The sequence below is a fragment of the Terrapene carolina genome, unplaced genomic scaffold (assembly GCF_002925995.2).
Source record: "Terrapene carolina triunguis isolate 2854851 unplaced genomic scaffold, T_m_triunguis-2.0 Scaffold230, whole genome shotgun sequence".
Classification (NCBI taxonomy): domain Eukaryota; kingdom Metazoa; phylum Chordata; order Testudines; family Emydidae; genus Terrapene; species Terrapene triunguis.
Window position 1 is genome coordinate 1,646,400 of NW_020664581.1, and position 19,132 is coordinate 1,665,531.

At 64.2% G+C, this 19,132-nt stretch overlaps 2 protein-coding genes across 2 annotated transcripts in view; one reads left to right on the top strand and one right to left on the bottom strand.

Moving 5' to 3' along the window:
- The window catches only part of IMPDH1 (inosine monophosphate dehydrogenase 1), an 18,455-nt gene extending 2,023 nt beyond the window's left edge, over positions 1 to 16,432 (top strand). Inside the window, exons 4-9 of the mRNA XM_026656397.2 lie at positions 673 to 768; positions 1,157 to 1,300; positions 2,941 to 3,085; positions 3,271 to 3,414; positions 4,104 to 4,187; positions 15,191 to 16,432. Coding sequence (XP_026512182.1) covers positions 673 to 768; positions 1,157 to 1,300; positions 2,941 to 3,085; positions 3,271 to 3,414; positions 4,104 to 4,187; positions 15,191 to 15,212 — 635 coding nt within the window. The 3' untranslated portion in view covers positions 15,213 to 16,432. The remainder of the gene's footprint in view (positions 1 to 672; positions 769 to 1,156; positions 1,301 to 2,940; positions 3,086 to 3,270; positions 3,415 to 4,103; positions 4,188 to 15,190) is intronic.
- A 94-nt stretch (positions 16,433 to 16,526) lies between these two features.
- LOC112119483 (transmembrane protein 53-A-like) lies at positions 16,527 to 18,759 on the bottom strand. The gene is made up of 2 exons (XM_024218160.3): positions 17,681 to 18,759; positions 16,527 to 17,149 (listed from the first exon to the last, which is right to left on the bottom strand). Exons 1-2 carry the CDS (start codon positions 18,318 to 18,320, stop codon positions 16,785 to 16,787), a joined length of 1,005 nt encoding a protein of 334 aa, XP_024073928.2. The 5' UTR covers positions 18,321 to 18,759; the 3' UTR covers positions 16,527 to 16,784.
- Positions 18,760 to 19,132: the final 373 nt, after the last annotated feature.

Consider the following 19,132-nt stretch of genomic DNA (forward strand, 5'->3'; position numbering starts at 1 on the left):
TCTGGGCCCGGGGCTCTGCTCGCTCCCCGGCACGGCTCCAGCAGCTGGGCCTGCACATCGGGCAGGGGGAATACATCTGACCACCCTCTCTCGGGACAAGGCGAGTCTGGGATCAACAGGCTGTGTGGGGCCCATCCCCAGGGGGCTGCACCTGTACAAGCCCCACAGGTGATCGGGGCTGATGAAAGCAGAGCCCTTCCGCCCTCCCATGCGCCAGGGGCTCCCCCCCGATGCTGAGGGCGCCCTTGCCCCGTTCTGGGCAGCTGGGTACCATGCTGCTGGCTGCGATTGCTGAGCTAGGCGGAGCTGGAGCGAGTGCTCGCCGTGCCGGGATCGGAGCTGTGTCCTGGCCCCTCCGGGACCCAGTGACCCGGAGTTGTACCAGATCCTGCCAGCCCAGACCCGTGGGAGCAGCCCTGCCAGAGCCAGCAGGGAGTGGGCCAGGGGCACTGCCCACCAACGCCATCCTGCACCTGCTCTGCCCACTCCATCCTCCCCGGCTGGGGCACGTCTCCCAGCCTAAGGCCCCGGTGGATCCTGCTGCAGGGTGGGGAGATGTGGCTGGGAGTCCCGGTCTGAGAGCAGGCCAGGCGAGGCGCTCGACTCTGCCCCGGGCCCGGTGACCAGGTATTTCATGGCTGCCTTTGCTTTTCTCTCCTATTGGATCCACAGTGGTGACAGCGGCGCAGGCCAAGAACCTGATCGACGCGGGGGTGGACGGCCTGCGCGTGGGCATGGGCTGCGGCTCCATCTGCATCACGCAGGAAGGTAGGGGCGTGCTCCGGGCATCGCGGGGGGCCCTCGCAGCCCCAGGGGCTGGCCCCCATGGGGGTGAGCAGCCCCCGGCGGGGCAGGAAGGGCCCGGGCCAGTGTCCCGCCAGGCAGAGGCGTAGCTGAGGTTATGTCGGGGCTGCTCCTCCCCACCATCCCCTTCCCCCCCGCCGGAGGCTGGAGGCCTCCGGGCCCCTGCTCAGGCCAGGCAGGCGCTGCAGGGAACGGATTGCTCCTGTGCGCTCGGCTCTGGGCCTTTGTTGGCATGGCTGACGCCTGCAGCTGGCAGAGGAACCCAGCCCCACGCGGTGCCCAGCGTGTCAGTGGCCCACCTGTTGCCCCCACACGCCCGCCCCGGCGCTGACACACCTGTCTCTGGCTGCAGTGATGGCGTGCGGCAGGCCCCAGGGCACGGCGGTGTACAAGGTGGCGGAGTACGCCCGCAGGTTCGGCGTGCCCGTGATCGCTGATGGCGGCATCCAGACCGTGGGGCATGTGGTGAAGGCGCTGTCTCTAGGAGCCTCTACGGGTGAGTGAGACTGTCGCCGTGGGGCCAGGCTGCCTTTCCCCAGTGCATCCACCCCGCGCTGCAGGGTGTAACGATGCTGCCTTTGCTGGGACACTTCTGAGAGGACCAGTTCAGGACCAATTGCTGGGAGCAGGGCAGTCGCAGCCCAGAGCTGGGGGGTTTTCACTGCTAAGGCACCAAACCAGCTGGATAGAGAGGACTTTGGTCTCACCCCACTGACTAACCACGAGTCACACGAGCAATTCCCTTAGACACTCCAGTTTCCCAGTATCACCACCAGTGCCACTCGTTATGGGGACAAATGGTTATGAAAACCAATACCCCAGTAAAAGAAAAAAGGTTCTCCTGATCCCAAAGGACCAAGTCCCAGACCCAGGTCAATATATGAATCAGATCTTACCCACAAATCACGCTGTTGCCAATCCTTTAGGATCTAAAATCTAAAGGTTTATTCATAAAAGGAAGAAGATAGAGATGAGAGCTAGAATTGGTTAAATGGAATCAGTTACATACAGTAATGGCAAAGTTCTTGGTTCAGGCTTGTAGCAGTGATGGAATAAACTGCAGGTTCACATCAAGTATCTGGAACATCCCCAGCTGGGATGGGTCACTCAGTCCTTTGTTCAGAGCTTCAGTTTGTAGCAAGGTTCCTCCAGAGGTAAGAAGCAGGATTGAAGACAAGATGGAGGGTTTTCCAGGGCCTTTTATATTCTCTGCCATGTGGAAGGACCCCTTTGTTCTTACTGTGGAAAATCACAGCAGCAAGATGGAGTCTGCAGTCACCTGGGCAAGTCACATGTCCATGCCTGACTCAGTTTGCAGGCTGATGCCATCCTTTCCATGTTAGTTTGAACGTTCCCAGGAAAGCTCAGATGTGGATTGGCGTCTCCCAAAGTCCATTGTCAGTTCAGTGTTTCTTGATTGGGCAGTTACTGAGAATCGTCCCTTCTCAAGAAGCTGCCCAAATGCTTCACTGAGGCTACTGAGAATCAAAACTCATGGGGAGACAAGTACATGGCCCATATTCATAACTTCAGTTACAAAAGGAAACACCCATACAGACAGCATCATCATAACCAGCAAATTATAACCTTTCCATAGACACCTCACACGACAACCTTTGTACAACAGTTGCTGCAGATATATAACAGTGGTTGCAACAAGGATCTATACAGTCACAGTTTGTCAGTAACGTCACACAGGGATCCGCCGGGGCGCTCTCCCCTGGCAGTCAGTGCTGGCCTCGGTGCCTGGGGTGGCACTAGGGGGCACTGTACTGCAGGGAGCGGGGCGGGGGCTCAGCAGGGGGTGGTCTCCCCTCCCGGTCAGTGGTGGCTCCGGGGTGCCATGGCTGGGTGCATGAGATGGTGGTGGTGGTGTGGGTGGTGTTGGATTCCACAGGTGAATTCCCTCCATGCTGGGGGTGCTGGCCCCAGCGCGTTCAGCAGACGCCCAATACGTGGCATCCCCTGCGCCCCCAGACGCCCACGTTCAGCCCTGACGCGGCGATTGCAGTGGGGGCTCAGAGCCCGGCAGACGCGCTGCTGCCTGAGCCAGGCGGGACGGGGGGCTGCAGTCATGGTCTCTGCCGTGGCTCTAACGTCCCCCGTTCTCTGCCTCTCTCCCCGGCGCCCGGGCAGTGATGATGGGCTCTCTGCTGGCGGCCACCACGGAGGCTCCGGGCGAGTATTTCTTCTCGGACGGCGTGAGGCTGAAGAAGTATCGGGGGATGGGCTCGCTCGACGCCATGGAGAAGAGCAGCAGCAGCCAGAAGCGATACTTCAGGTGTGGGGCAGGGACCCCTGTGTCCAGCCTGGGCTGGGGGGCGGGAGCCGGGAAAACAGCCTGCCAGGCAGACGCTGGGCGCAGCTTGGCGTGGGGGAGCGGGGCAGCTGGAGGGGGTGGGGGTGGGCAGGCTGGAGGCAGGAGCAGGGCCCCCCCGTCACAGCCGCCGTGTTCTCCCCCCACAGCGAAGGGGATAAGGTGAAGGTGGCGCAGGGCGTCTCCGGCTCCATCCAGGACAAGGGCTCCATCCAGAAGTTCGTCCCATACCTGATCGCGGGCATTCAGCACGGCTGCCAGGACATCGGGGCCAGGAGCCTCTCCATCCTCCGGTGAGGGGCGCGGGGGCCGGGGCGCGGCTGCGGGTCTCGCTCGGCCCTGGGCAGGCTGTCCTGGGAGGGGCCTGCCTGGTGAAATCAGCCCAGCCCTGCCCCAGCAAGATCCCGGGAGGGTGGGGACAGATGGCATCTGAGGGGTGAGGAGCCGAGCCGGGGGCTGCAGCCGGGCCAGGCTATGGGGAAGCAGCTGAGCTTCCCACCCGAGCTCATCCCCCCAGACCGCGCTGAGGGTGTCTCACATGGACAGCGGCCGCAGCGCCCGGGGGCGCCACAGGACGGGAGAGGCCATGGGGCGGCTGATCGGGCCCTGGGCCACGTGGGCGCTGCTCCGGGGCCCCGTTAGGTGGGCAGTTACGTCACTGAGTCCCGGGGCTCTGGGTGGGGTTAGATCCTTGTGAGGTGTCCCAGTTACTGCCTGGGGCCGGGCCGGGGCACCGTGGTGGGGCTGACGCAGCTGGGCAGCATTGTCGTGTGTGGGGTTGCTGTGGTGGGGATGGCGCAGCCTGGGTGGGCCGGTTGCCATGGCGGGGCGCTGGCATGGGGCCTGGTGGGTTGCTCTGGCAACCGCTGCCGCGCTCTGGTGTGCTGGCTCTCGTGCGCGCTCTGTCCTTTCCCCCGCGTGCCCCAGGGCCGGTCGGGGGGGTCTCTGCCTCACCCCTAGCCGCGCTGTCTCTGCTTGCCAGCTCCATGATGTACTCGGGCGAGCTGAAGTTCGAGAAGAGGACCATGTCGGCCCAGATCGAAGGCGGCGTCCACGGCCTCCACTCGTAAGTGCCCTGCTACTTCCCAGCCCCGCCAGCTCTGCCCGCTGCTTGGCAGCGTCTCGTTACCCAGCAGGGGGTTGCTGGGCTCTGAGCTCCTGGGGGCGTCCCCGCATTTCCTGACTGCCTGGGGAGCTTGGTGCAGGCAGGGGCCCTCCTCTGACCCTGCAGCCCCACAGGCAGCCAGCAGCAGTGACCATCCCACAGGTTCCTGCCCCCCTCTGCCCCCTTCGCCATGTGTCAACTGGGATCCTTCTCTTCCCACCCTCTCCTGCCCCTGCTCTCACTGCTGTGACAGTCAGGCATTGGGTGCACTGTGGTAGCGCCGAGGCGCCCTGCTCATGGGCCGGCTCCCTGGGCGCTGGGTGCTGTACAAACACAGAACAGGAGGGTGCTCCTCGCCCCAAGGAGCTCAGCATCTCCCTCGGAGACAAGAGACCCCCGGAGGATACAGGCAGAGTGGAAAGGATGGGTCCGGTGGTTGAACAACTGCCTGGAGCCGGGTTCCCTGCTGGAAATCCCAAATGTTCTCCTCCCCTTTGGGGGGCAGCAGAGGATTTCTCCGGGGGTGGGGAGGGCCAGGGTGGATCTGTGGAGCTCCCTGTGCCCGCTCCCCCCTCTGGGTGGGCAGCACTATTGTCACTGGAGCAGGCAGGGACCCTCCTCGGAGAGCCGCCCCCCCCCGCTTCGCTCCACGTGGTGCGCTGGGAATGCAGCTAGTCTGGGTGGAGAAGGGGCCTGCAGCCTCGCTCCATGAGGCCCGGGGAGCCGAGGACTCCCAGCCTGACCACAGATCCCTTCTCCGCGCTGGGGGCGGTGCTGCCTGGCCCGGCGTGAGGGACAGCCAGCGGCCGATGCAGAGCGCTGCACGTCCGGTATTCCAGCACCGAGCCCCTCCGGGTGACACAGCTCAGGGATGGCAGCCAGTCACTGCAGGGCAGTCCCTGCCACCCCATGCCCGTGCTGACCTGCCCAGCCCTCGCTAGCTGGGCGTGACCCTGGCGCCGCCAGTCTCCAGGATCCTGTCCCCACTGTGCTGGCAGCGGCTGGCTCCGCGCTGGGGTCTGTTCTGACAGGCCAGAGGGGTGAGGGCGGAGCTGGTAGCAGTGTCCTGGTGGCCAGGAGGAGGTGTTACCAGAGCGAGAGAGAGCTTCTGCTTCTCCACACGTCACTGACCCCTCAGACGCCAGGTCTGGCCCCTCCTGGGGCTGGGCGAACAGCCGTTCCCATGCAGTGCTGGGGACTGTCGCTGGGCGGTGTGCGTCTGACAGCCCCCTGCACTGTCCGCAAGGGAGCGAATCCCAAATGCTCACCTGGCTGCTGCCTCCCTGGTTCTCCCCTTCACAGCAGGGCGATGCTTTGGCTCCCTGCTCCTGCGTCTGCCCCGGGCTATGGTCTCTCTCTGAGCATCGGTGGGACCCCGAGGGGTTGGGTTAGCAGCCCCCTGCCCAAGGGACTGTGTATTGTAGCTAGGACGCTTGGCGCCGTCACGGCATCACCTGCCTGCTGTTGTTACTTGTGTTTATTCCAGTAGTGCCTAAGCACCAGCTGAGATCAGGGCCCCTTGCGCTAGGCGCTGTACGAACACGGGGTAGCAGAGAGTCTGTCCCAAAGAGTTTACAGTCTAAATAGACCAGATGGCTTTAGTGGGTGAGAGCCACTTGCCAGAGCCTGTGGCCATCCACCCTGCATACAGAGGGTGCAGCCTGCGGTTCCCGGCATGCAGAGCTCTGCCTTGCGCCCGGCCCCTGAGGGCAGTGCCTGGGTGCTCAGGCTCGGAGAATTCTGGAGGCCGTTTCTGGCCCAGAGGCTGCGTGTGGTCGCGTGCCAGCCCGTCCCAGTTAACATGCTGCCAACGGGCGGCTCCCAGGTCAGGCAGCACGGAGCGAGCCCCAATAGAGACCCGATGTTTTACCCTGACTTTGTTCAGCCAAAGGGATGGGCCTGCGGGGCCAGCCGTGTGATCTCAGCCCCACGCTGAGCGCTCCTGGGGCATGGGGGGCGAATCAGGCAGCGTATCCGGGAGATGCGGGGTGAGGCCTGGAGACGCCAGCGTCTTTCATCTGTTGGCCTGTGGGAAGGCTGCGGCCTTTGGTTCGTTGCAGGCAGGGGGAGCGTTTAGTTGGTAAAGTCTGCACGGGCACAGCTGGGACGTGGGGGAGCAGCAGAGGGACCCAAGGCTGGGGGTCTGGGTGTGAGTCCAGTCTAGCATCCAGGCGGGGGCTGTGGGGAGCAGTGTCCCATTGCCAGAACAGACACTGATCGTTTTGTTGGAGGTATCGTCAGACAGAGGCCGAGTCCTAGGCAAAAGGCTGCAGTGAAGGCTGAAAAATGTCTGTTCAGGAGACAGGCCTGTCAGCGAACGCAGCGGCTTCTCAGACGCGCGCTCAGCCTGGCCGGCGCGTGGCCGGCTGATTATGGGGTTTTCCCTTTGGCTTTCCAGGCTCTCTCTAAGCGGAGAGCTCCATTTTCCTCTCCTGCGTTCTCCCTTCGGTAACGCAGGCTCGTAACGACGGGCCTGAGAGCCTGGCTGCGACCCGTGTGTGTTGGGGCCGGGGAGACGGGCTGGCCCAGACTAGCCCTCGAGCCCAGCGTGCGGAGAGGCTAGCGCTCTGACGGAGCAGGGTAGAGAATCCACTCGGGTCCTTCAGGGCATGGTCTGTCGCACCGGACGAGCCGGGCACGCTGGTGCCGTGGGAGCGTCCCCACGTAACCAGGGACATGCCCATGGCCTGGCTGTCAGCAGCTTTCAGCCTGCGGGGTGGGGGTGGGGGTTACACCTCAGGGCAGCTGGGCCCGTCTCCCCGGGCCCCTCCCAGCAGGGAGGTACCAGGATGCCCCTGCCCGGAGCATGGCATCGGCACGTTTGCCGATACTCCCTAGTGCTGCAGGGGATCATCTTGTGCTTGGGTGAGGCGGGGCTTGTGCTGTAGTGGAGGTAGCCATGCTGGTTGGCTGGCTGGCCTGTCTATCTTCCCATTCCTCGCTCATTGGCTGAGACTCGAATTCAGCCCCTGCCCTGCCTGGGGGGATTAGAGCGGATGGCACCGGCTCAGCCCTCCCCGGCGTTAACCCGCCTCCGCTGTCCCCTCCCCGGCAGGCTCGCCGGGCCGGGCTCCCTGCCTGGGGGGCTGCTGGCGCTCGCATGGGACGATCCTGCGGCTGGGGGAACGCTGTGCGGGTCCCATTTCTAGCGCCTCCTGCGCAAATCAGGATCTTTGGCTGTCCTCATCCCCCCTCCCACCCGAGGGCAGAGCAGCCCTGGCCGGCCCTCATCCCCCTCGGACCCTCCACGGCAGCGAGATGGAGCGCAGCGGCGCCTGCCCACTCCCCGTGGCGCCCTGCCGTCGTGTGCGCTGGCCAGATGCACAGGCGTGACCCGCCGGAGGGAGTTGGTGGCAAAGGAGAGACGCTGTTCTCTCAAAGCGAGCAGTCAGGCACTTACAGCCTCGGATGGTTCCTCCAGTCACTTCCGCCCCGGGCCTGCTGGCACTTGCAGATTTCTGCCCTCCCCGGTTAGCTGGCAGTCGAGGCTCTGCTGTAATTGCCAGTGGGGGTTTAGTTGAGAAACACTCTGCTGCCAGCTCCTTTACGTGTGTCTTCGTTTTATTTCCTTCCCTGACTGTTCCTGGTGCCGGAGGCACCTTCCGACCGAGCGGCCAAGCCAGTCTCCCCGGCGTCCCACCGTGCCCGTCGCGTGATGAACTCACTCCTTGTTGGGCCCCGCCGGGGTCACTTCCTTTGGGTGGGAGCCGTGTCCTAGGCTGCTGGTCCTTCTCCGCCAGAACCCGCCCGTCCGGAGACGCTCATCTAACGCGCTCCCTGCTGGAGTGAGCCGTGAGGGGAAAGAGATTCTCTGGCCCCCAAAAGGGGCTCTCCTCCCTGAGCTCCCACTCCTCCCACGCCCTGTAAGTCGGGGCTCCATGCTGGAGACCCCTACTGCTGGTACCCAGAAAGGGTCTGCAGCCCCTTCAGCCAGCTCCCCTTGGCACCAGCTGGGCGTTGGCACTGGAGCCCAGTACCGCCTGCACCCCGCTGTGAGGGCAACCCACGGTGCAGCTCCTCTTTCCCCGAACAGAGACCAAAGAAATTGAGTTAGGAATGAGTATGGAGTGGCAGGTCGCCCCTCGGTCCTGCCCGGCCCACAGAACGCACGGGGGCTCGGGCCCAGACGAACACGTCCGTGATCAGACAGCAAAACTCTGTCTCAGAGTGTTGGGTCACGTGGCACCAAGCAGAGATGTGACGCCGCTTGCCAGAGGTCACCTCCTCTCTCTCCGGGATGGCTGAACGTCCTATGGACGCTCAGCTCCTGGGCCTGACGGCTGGCCGAACCCCAGGCAGTCTGCAGAGGGAATCAGGCACCCCTCCCAAGGGGAGTGACTGCAGATGCCCAGAAAGAGTCCTGACCCCATGTCAACGGGCTGGAATACGGGGCAGTTGCATTGGCTGCAGAACGTTCCTACAGTTCCGAAAGGAACCACGGTGCAGATGCGGACGGATGGCCCCTCCGCGGCAGGCGGGGGTACCCGCTGTCAGCTGCTGATCCAGCAGGGGAGGAGGGACCGGTGCATGGAATAAATGCCATGGCTCTCCTCCCCCCGGGAGTACATCGCAATCTGGGCAGACAGTGCTGAGCCAAACACGTGTGTCACTGAAGGACTCCTCTGTTCTCGGACCTGCTCGCCCCCAACAGGAACAATAGACGCCTTCTCTTCTGTCCCAGACCACCAGCCCACGGTCCCTCCAGGAAGCCTGCCCCATGCCCTCTATGCCGCCCCACCCCCAATGCCCAGGGTCGTAAGGAAGACGAGGCAGGATGCAGTCGCATGCATAGCCCCTTACTGGGCCAGCCAGCATCAGCTACCAGCCCATACAGCTGCGCCCCTCCGTACAGATGCTGACTGTCGCCAATCCCTCATCCAGACCCAGCGATTGTACAGCCGATGGCGTGGAAGCTGGCGGAGCCCTGCAGCCACGGATGGCTCTAGAGAACCCTACAAGAAATCCACACACAGGACGGGAGGCCCCTGACGAGATCGAAGTGGCAAAGATTTTTGCATCTGGGCTTGACAGCCTGGTTTCACCCATCAGGACCCACTGTGCCTTCCCAAGATTTCACCCTCCATCCTTCAACTCCAGCTATCCGGCCTCACCGTGGGGTCCGCTTTGCTGCTGACAACCTCCCACCATCCAGTGCGAGCCCGTGCAGCGTTCCCCGAGCCCACTGGTTCAGACTCTCTGAAAGGACTGGCCCAGGCCTGGTCCCTGGTTTGTGAGCCCTGTGGAACCTCTCCTCTGAGCCCTCAGCCAAGGGCTCTCTCCACCATCCGAGTCGGGAAAACACCTTCCCGGTGGCTATTGCCTGCGGCAGCAGTTACCTGGGTCCCAGCCCACGCTGCCTTCTCAGGGGTAAGGTGGTGCCGAGACCTCACCCAGGAGGCAGCTGACTTTTCATTGGAACTGAGTGATTGACCTTGTAACGGGCTCAGGACTCACCACCACGGCACCTCCTGCTGGTTGCTCCGGGAATTAGCTCATTCCAGCCTCGGAGCGCCTCTTGCTGGCTGGTGTCTCGCCCTTTGTCTGCTCTGCTGTGTTGCCTCCACCACCGGGACACGTGTCGTTCTCTGGACTGCGGTGTCCTCTTCAGGACGCTGCCCTCCGGCAGTGCCCACTGCTCCATTCATAGATTCATAGATTCATAGATTCTAGGACTGGACGGGACCTCAAGAGGTCATCGAGTCCAGTCCCCTGCCCGCATGGCAGGACCAAATACTGTCTAGACCATCCCTGATAGACATTTATCTAACCTACTCTTAAATATCTCCAGAGATGGAGATTCCATCTCCCCCTTGCGGAGGTATATCAGCACTCCTAGTCCGCACCTGCCTTCATGGCCACCTGCCACCCCAAAGTCTAGTCCCTTACTTCAGGGACAAAGTGCAGTCCACAGGCCATGCTCCCTCGTGGCAAGGTGCAGTGCAAGGGGGGACCCAGGCCCGCCCATTACTCTGGGCCCCAGCCAAGGGATCCTTGAGCGGCAGCCGCTTGCTGCCTTCCTCCAATCCCCGTCACTGCCTGCCTTCCCTGGGCCACTTCCCCATGGCCCTAGCCCCCACTCAGCCCTTGTTTGAAGGCCTGCAGTCTGGCAGGGTCAGCCCAGAGCCTTGCTGGTCTGGGGGAGACTGTTCTCTCCTCTGTGCTGCAGCCTTTATATAGGGCTCAGCCTGGCCCTGATTGGCTGCCCACAGGCCCTTTCTGATTGGCTGCCTATCTGCGCAGCCTCTCTGGCCTACTTTAACCCATTTTCTGCAGAGGGCCTGTAGTTGTGCAGGTGGCTCACTCCAGCAGGGGGTGGGGCAGAAGCAGCTAATTAGGATGAGGCTTGTTAGGAGGCAGCTAAGGAGCTGCCAAGCAGAGCGGAGGGGAGTCTCTCCCTGACAAGCAAGGAAGGAGGACTGGCTCCCAGGGATGGCACCTGAGAGAGAGCAGGGCTGGGCAGGCTCAGGGGAGCAGGGGGGGAGCTCTGGCCTGTTACCCTGCCAGAAAGGGCCAAGAGGGCCCAGGGGAAGTGGCCCAGGACGATAGGCAGACAAGGGGAGAGAAGGAGGGCAGAGAGGCTGCCGCTAGAGGGTCTCTGGGTCGGTACCCAGAGTAGCAGGTGGGCCTGGGTCCCCCCCTTGCACCGCACCTGGCCATGGAGGTGCATGGCCGATACAGACTGCAACTTGCAGTGGGGGGCTAGACTTTGGGTTGTGGTTGGCCCCTGCGGCTGGTGCAAGCCCCAGGACTGCCGGCAGGGGGGTGAGACAGAAGTAATGGGCACTGCCAGAGTAATGCAGCCTCCTGCAGAGGACACCGCCGAGTGGGGGAGCAACGCAGGTCCGAAACAGCGGAGGAGAGCGGACAACGGGCAAGACACCCCCTGCAGAGGCGCTCCGGAGCTGGACTGAGCTAATTCCCGGAGTAACCAGCAGGAGGCACCAGCAGTGGTGAGTCCGTGTCCTTACACCTCCCCAAACCAAGCTCCATGCGGGTTTGCAGAGCCCTTGTTTATCACTCAGACAAAGCCATTCAGGAAATCGCCCCATTTCTTTGCGGCACTGGGGGAGGCTGTGAAAAGCTCCGGCGCCTCCTCCCAGAGGTAGCCAAGTGGCCCTAGGCGCCGGCTGTGGGGATCAGGTGCTAGGACTCCCCTGGACCTGTCAGCTGGTCACCGTAATGGGATCCAGGTGGACGGACTTGAGAACAGTGACTGTCCTGTCCGTGCGGGTCCCACCCACCATCCCCTTCTTTCCAGTCCCTCTCTGCGGGGATCGTGGATTAGGAGGGGGCTGGGGGAGGTGTAGGCCGCTCTGGCTGTATGCCCCCGGTGGTGGCAGGGGAGGGTATGCAGGGCACTTGCATGGCCCTAGTGGACCTTGTGCATGAGGCGTGCGCCCCCCATGAGTGGGGTCCACACGGACAAAGGCTTACGAACCCACAGTGACTGGGAGGTAGGGACCCGTTCGGCAGCCAGGCTGGGGTGTCTCTGGCTGGGCTAGCAGAGCTTGCTGGTCGTGGTGGCGGGTGCTTTGCAGCAGTGCCAAGGGCCCGTTCGGCTTGGTAGTGCCGCACTGCTGGTGCCGAGGGGCCCCGTTCGGCTGAGTAGTGCCACGCTAGTGCCAATGGGCCCCGTTTGGCTGAGTAGTGCCGCGCTGGTGCTGAGGGGCCCCGTTGGGCTTGGTAGTGCCGCGCTGCTGGTGCCGAGGGGCCCTGTTGGGCTTGGCAGTGCCACGCTGGTGCCGCTGAGGGGTCCCATTCGGCTGAGTAGTGCCGCGCTGGTGCTGAGGGGTCCCGTTCGGCTTGACAGTGCCGCGCTGCTGGTGGGAGGGCGGCCGGCCAGGCCGTGCTCTCGGCGGTGTTGGGATCTCGGCAGCTGCTGTGCCCAGCGGTGTGGGGAAGGGATGGCTCCCTGCTGGCCGGGGGGTGGGCAGGGGGTCCCATCTCACTGGAACACATTGTAACCTTCTCTCTCTTTCCTGCCCATGCCTCCGCCCGTAGCTTTACGTTTCTGCCATGTAAGTAACCAGCTCCTTTCCTTTCCGTAGTTAGTTGTAGAGCAATGACGGGGTGGGGGGCTGGGTCGGGGGGGGGGGGGGCACTCTGGGTTTGGTGCCCAAGCTCCCACAGTCCAATTCCCCTGGCAGAGGGGGGCTGTTCCTCACCGTGGGGCGCCGTGACCCCAGCTACAAACGCTTCCATCCAGAGAAGGTGCCGAACCGGCTGCGTGCCCCAGGGGTTGGGCCAGAGCTTTCCCCTCTGTCGCTGCCGCACCAGGAGCAGGACGAGCCGGGGGGTTGACGCCCTCTGGGTGGGCCGAGGACCCTGGGGGAGACGGGACTCCTGCCTCAACCTGTTGGGCCACAAGCTGCGCTGGCCCTGCCATGAAATCCCACCCGGCCTGCCCCAGGAATGGGGGAGAACCCTAGCCCCCTGCCCCCCGATGTCCTGGCTCCCTGCAGGGGTGCCTGTATCCCAGCCGAGGAGAGCGTGCAGACCCTGTTTAGGGATAGGGGGGGGGGGGGGGGTCAGTAGTTGGAGGGGGCTGCCTGGGCGTTGGTGGTCTGGGCAGGAGTCAATGGCCTGTGGGGATGGAGCTCGGCTCTGCCGGGGGCGTGGGGACAGGGTTTGGGGGAGGGGATGCTAATGGACTGAGAGGCTGCTAGGGGCTGTGCACCATAGGGCTCCTGGGCTGGATCCATGGGGCGTGTGGTGCCCGCTCTGTGGGGAGGGCATGTGCCAGTGGGGGAAAGGTCAGGCCCGAGGGCTCGGTGGTGGCTGGGGGTGCCGGACAGGCGGCCCTGCCCTGGGGGTCTACTGTGAGGGACTGGGGCCGTGTGGGGGTAGGCCCAGCCAGGGCCTCTGGTGTCGGAGGCAGATTCCCTGGCCAGGCCTGCCCTGGAGGGGTTGGGGTCCTGAGCCGTTCGCCCCTGTGCGCTGGCAGGGAGGCCAGGCGAGGGGCCCTGACCCGTGGGCGGGGGGGGAGGGGGGGCCCTGCAGCTGTACTTGGAGGGGACACCCTGCGTGGTGGGGGCAGCCTGTGCCCGCTGTCTGTGAGTAGAGGTTGGGCACTGCTGGCTTTCACAGTAGTTTGCAGCAGGTGCGAGCTGACGCTCCCACGGCCGTGTGTCCCTGGCCCCGGCGGGGCCATGCACCCGGCACGCTGACTGGCTTTCTCCTCGGCTCGCTGGGGCTGGGCGGCCCTGCTTCTGGGCGGGCGGGCGCCACCGCAGGAGCGTGGTCCAGCGTGCGTGTCCAGCGTCGCCAGCCCCGCAGCGAGCAGCCAGGGCAGACCCCAAGAGGGCTACGGGGCCAGCGCCCCACACTCGAGCCGATGAAGGGGAGGCCAGTTGTCCGGGAGCCGAGGAGTGTGATGCTCTGAGGCGTAGCAGGCTGAGGGGAATGATGAGCCCGGACTCCTGGGTTCTTTTCCCAGCTGGGTCCCTGGGTGAGCCCCGTAACGTGGGCAGTGGTTCTGTGAGGGGTGGGATCCTTTCATTCGCGCTGGCTGGGCTCTGAACTCCTCTGCTGGGGGACAGGACAGGCCTTGCTGGCTTTTTGCACCTGGCCTCCCTGGGCTCGGGGGGAGCTGGTAATGTCTTAGGACAGAGCTGTTCTCCCTCGAGGGGGGAGCGGGGGGGGCTGTCTCAGCGCTCTCTTCTCCCAGCTGCTGCTCAGAGGTTGGAATGAGGCCTGGTTCTGAGCTGTGAACAAATATTACTCCCGCCCCCCAGGTGTGTGGTGGGGCCGGTCTCTGACTGTGTCCCCCCGAACGTGGGGCGGGAGGGGCGAGCAGGGCCGTGAGAGACGAGGGGGAACACTCGCCTGGGGGAAGGTTACTGCAGGGCCTGGGGGAAACTGGTTGGTTTTACACCATTAGGTGGTCAAAGTCTTGCCCCCTCATGATGGTTAGCCAGCTCCCCACCCCCAGCAGCCCACCCTCCTGTAGAGCGTGACCCTCGCGGTTCTGGTGCTGCCCTGAAGCTGGGGATGGGAGTCTCCTTCACTTCCTCCTAAGCGGTTCTGCAGGGTTGCTGTGAGCTGTCAGCCAGCCGCCCTGGCCCACCCCAGAGTGGCTGCTATCCATGGTGGATGAAGTGAGTCCTAGGCCAAATTATCTGCTGCTGTAACTCCAGCGAGCCCAGCTGTGTAGAGCTTGTGTGCTAGGGTGAGCAGATAGAAAGTTTTCAGAGTGGGAGCCGTGTTAGTCGGTATCGGCAAAAACAAGGAGTCTCTGTGTGAAAAATCGGGATGGCAGGTGGGGGTAATAGGCACCTACATTTAAAAAAAAAAAAAAAAAGCCCCGAATATCAGAACTGTCCCTACAAAATCGGGACATCTGGTCACCCTATTGTGTGCGCCTGTGTCTGGAAAGCGCTTTTGGATCCTTCGTGACATGAGGCTGCTTCGCGGGAGCCTGGCTAGTGGCTGCTCTGGGCATTGCCCTGTGAGGCGGCCAGCCAGTCACCACCACGAGCCCTGCAGGTGCCAGCCCCAAGCCGGGCCAGGGCGTGAGCGCTTCCTGCGGGGGAGCCAGGGCTCCGCAGGCTTTTGCCATCCCTCTGCTTAGCCCGCCAGCATCAGCCACTCCCACCGGGGGGAGAGGGGGCAGGGGGCGCGCAGAGGAGGTCTGGTTCAGGGTCCTGGCTGTTCGTCCCAGGCTGGTGCCATGCAGGGCTGGAGATGGGGTGCACCTAGCCCCTGGGAGGCAGAGGTGCCGCAGCCGGCCCAGCTGCGGGTCAGGGCACCAGCTGGTATCGACATGGTGTGTGGAGGGGCTGGCCTGGCCCCAGAGTCCTGCCAGCAGCTGTTCCCCTCGCCCTCTCAGCCAGCTCCCAGGTCCGGCTCGGGGGTGACGACCGGCCCGGGGCTCCTGACCGCAGGCGAATTCAGAGCCCTGCCCGGGGGGCGGGCGCTGTCGGCTCCACGCTAACCCCCCCTCTCCCTCTCCCTCTCCCCGCCAGTTACGAGAAGCGGCTATACTGACGACGGGCTCCGAAGCAGCAGCCAGCGCGCAGCTCCCAACGTCCCTGCCCCGGTCGCCGCCCACTGCGTGTAGCCCAGCCATCCCCTCCCGGCGCCGGGACAGCGCTCCGACCACGCCGCGCAGGGATGGATTTGCACTACGGCCGAGAGCGTCTCGCCTTTGGCCAGGACCTGGCCCTGACTGGACTGCAGCCAGGTCTCCCCAGCGCCTGGGGCAAGGCCCCGGGAACCAGCCCCCCTGGACTGGGCAGAACAGAGAGCAGGGGCTGGAAAGAGCTCGGGGGGGGGGCCCACTGCCGGCTGGGCAGGAGCATTTCAGCACTTAGCACTGAGCAGTGCCCCCTGCTCCCGCCTGCTGCATCTTCACGGGCAGCCAGGGCCTGGCTGGAGCCTGCATCCCCCCACACTCCACCTCCCCTCCACGCATCCTGCTCCGCTAGACCCCACCGCTGCTGCCCTCCGTGGACACGGCTCCCCCAGCCCCGGGGCGTGGCACGTCCCCTCCCATCGGTGCTAGTGCTGCAGGGGGGCACAGGCCGGGGGGTCCGGCACTGCCCTGGCCCTGCAGCGGGGCAGTGACGGGAGACACAGGGATCCTGCTGACAGCCCGGCCTGGCTCCGGACCAGTAGCCCCTGGGCTTGAAGGCATTTTATAAACTTGTACAGGAGGCTGAGCCTTGTCTCGGCTATTAACCCTCTGATGCCCAGGGGCTGTCTTACCCTGCCCCCAAGGCGGTTTGTTAGTAGGGTCTCTCCAACCTGGACCAAGCCACCTCCCCTCCAGTCCTGGCCTGAAGCTGCCCGGATTTCTCCCTCTTGTCCCTCTCTGCAGAGCCCCCGGGGTGTCAGCCCACTGCACGCCTGGGCCCCTGCAGCCTGCCCAGCCACAGGGGGACGTCCCTCTGGGGCAGCAGCTGCTCCAGGGTTAGGCAGGGTGGCAGGAGTGACCCCCAAAGCTGGAATGGGGGCCTGGCCACCCCTCTGCAGCGCAGCCCGGTACTGCAGCCCGCCTCAGGCTCTGCGGGGCTGGGCAGCTTCACTGTTTCTGCCAAACGAGTTTAAATCTCCTTTTTCTGTCACTGCAGCTACTGGCGAGTCCCGGCCTCTCCCCCTGCAGCACCGACTCCCCTACTCGTTGGAAGGCTTTAACTTTGCACATTTGGGGTCCAGTGTTTGTAATTGTGTATTGAAGAATAATAATAAAGTAATGCAGCATCGGGGCCTGGCACGGGCTGGTGTGGTGGAGCACGCTGAGCTGGACTCCAGCCCGCCTCGCTATGGCAAACCACCAGCCCGGTGGAGAAGGGGGTGAGGACTGGGCCCAGGGCCTGCCTGAGCAGGGCTAGGGCACGTGGCTGGAGGACCAGTGGCAGCTGCACTGTGGAATCATGGCAGGGCAGGATCCTGTGTCCGAGCTAGCGGAGGAAGGCGAATGGCACAGCTGGAGGCTGGATGTTGTGAGGGCAGGAGCACCCTGCCTGCCAGGGGAGAGCAGGGCTCAGGCTGCAGCAGCAGCTGCATGTCACCCTGGCCGTGTGAGGGGGGGCTCCTGGGCCAACCCAGCCCCGGCTGCTAGAGCCTGGCTCGGAGCAGGGCCATGTCCAGCTGCTCCAGGAATCCCTGCAGCACCTGCTGGTACTCCTGGGGGTGCTGGCGCAGGTGGGCTGCATGGCGCGAGTCCTGCCAGCCCTGGGCCTGCACCTGGATCCCCGCCCCCCTCCAGCTCTCCAGCAGCTCCTGCACCAGGGTGGGGTCGCTCAGGGGGTCGTTGCAGCAGTAGAAGAGCAGGACGGGGCAGCGAAGCGGCGGCCGGGAGACCACGCCCTGGGCCGCTTTGTAGTACCGCACAGTGCAGCAGCGCAAGAGGCTGAAGTAGAGCCTGGTGCCTCCCCTGACGAGGGGCCGGAAGGCCGCCGAGCTGCTCATCTGAGCCACGCCTGCACAGGGCAAGAAGGGGGTTAGTGGGCCGGGGAGTCGCCGGGCCAGACACAGCCCCGCCCTCCACCCTGCTGCGGCTCCCGCCTGTTCCCTCAACCATCACAGGGCCGGGGCATGCTGGGAAGGCCAAAAACCTAACCGGGGTCCAAAAGGAACTAGATCCGTTCCTGGAGGACAGGTCCAGCAATGGCTATTGGCTAAGATGGGCAGAGACACAACCCCGTGTTCGGGGTGTCCCTAAACCTCCGACTGCCAGCAGCTGGGACTGGGTGACGGGCTGGATCACTGATCATTGCCCTGCTCTGCTCATGGCACCAGCCCGTCAGAGATGGACCATGGTCTGACCCAGGGTGGCCGTTCTTACCCCCCACCTCGCCCCGCATCCTGCTGCAGAGCCTGGTGATCTCCGGGCTGGACAGGGCTCCAGAACAGCTAGGGCTGGAGGAGACCGTGAAAGATCCGTCCTCTCCCCCCGGGCTAGTGCCTGGAGAGGGGGTTTGCCCCGCAGGACCTGCCCAGACCCCACTCACCCAGCGCCATGTCCCCCACGCTGCCCATCACCAGGCTGTCGTAGACCAGGCCCCGGATCCTCTCTGCCAGCTGCCGGTGCCGCTGCGGCTCCCGGCTCATGTGCACCATCATCTGGGCGAAGGTGTAGCCGCCGATGGAGAAGGCATGGACAAGCAGTGGGTGGGAGCAGAAGGGCTGGCTGTCCCGGAGCAGGCCCAGCACACAGGCCGCGTAGGCCAGCCCGTGCCGGGGCCATAGGAAGTGGCTCAGGTCACTCTCCACCACCAGCACGTCCAGGCCGCGCGGCAGATAGAGCTCCAGGTACCTTGCAATGGAGCGGGGCCGGGCGCCAAACCAGGGCATCAGCACCACCAGGGGCCTGGAGGGGGCGCTGCCCCCAGGCACGGGGCTGCTGTACAGGCGTATGGTCCTGGAAAAGGCTGTCACTGCTGCTGGCCCGCCAGGGGCGAGAGAGAGCTCGGCAGGCTGCAGCGCCCACAATGGGGTGGGCTCTGGGCCCCCAGGCTGCACTAGGGGGGCAGCCCTGGTGCCTCCAGCCTGCTCCATCTGCATCCAGGCTGCTGTGGCCACGCTAACTCCGGCGTCCAGGCATGGGAGCCCTGCAAGACACACAGGGGCAGGCTCAGATGGAACCATCATGGGCTATCACAAGGGCAGAGGAGCCAGGGCTCCCCCACCACCCCCAGCAGCAGCGAGTACTGTCCCCTACGGGCTGGGGGGAGATCGGGGAGGTAAACTGAGGCACAGAGAGGGGACTATCCTACCCCAGGTCTCTCAGTGAGTCAGTAGCAGAGCAGGGAATAGAACCCAGGAGTCCTTGGGTCCCGCCCGGCCCCCACTGCTCTAACTACTCCAGCCCTCTGCTCCCAGAGCCAGAACCCAGAAGTCCTGCCTCCCAGCCCTGCCCTGGCACAACAAACCCACCCCCCTTCGCCAGCTCCAGAAGTTGTCTTCCCAGGGGGTGGATTTGCAAAGGGGCCTCAGCCCCACGGCTAGAGCATTCCAACCCCTGGCAAAGGGACAAGAGACCCTCACATGTCTGCCCAACTGGGACCCCGCTGCTGTGACCAGCCCTGCGGGCTCTGCCCCTGCCCTGCAAACAGCCCCCCAACAAGTCCCTGCAACTGCCAGGCAGGGCCGGATGGTCGCACTGCTTCGGCCAGCACGGGCGGGGGATACACCTGCCCCATTTGGCTAGGACCCTGACCCAGGGTTGGAAGGGGCTCGGCACCAGCGCTGCCCAGTTCTGGGCTCCCAGAGTTGAGCGTGAAGCCTGGATTTTTGCATAGCCCCTGACCGGTAGCTGGGTGTGGGTGTAGTGGCAGGGCCCGGCTCCTGGCAGGAGGGCTGGGCTCCGAATTCATCCATTCCAAGGACCACACGCCATGGGACTGCCCAAAATTCATCCCTCGAGCCGAGCTTCAGGCGAACATCCAGCCTGGACTGAAAAA

What these genes read in the sequence shown, in the direction of transcription:
- LOC112119483 (XM_024218160.3), bottom strand. Translation starts at nt 18,320, where the DNA reads ATGATGGTTCCATCTGAGCCTGCCCCTGTGTGTCTTGCAGGGCTCCCA. An exon ending in CGTGGGGGACATGGCGCTGG is followed by an intron (nt 17,150 to 17,680) that starts GTGAGTGGGGTC and finishes TGCCCTGTGCAG; the next exon opens with GCGTGGCTCAGATGAGCAGC.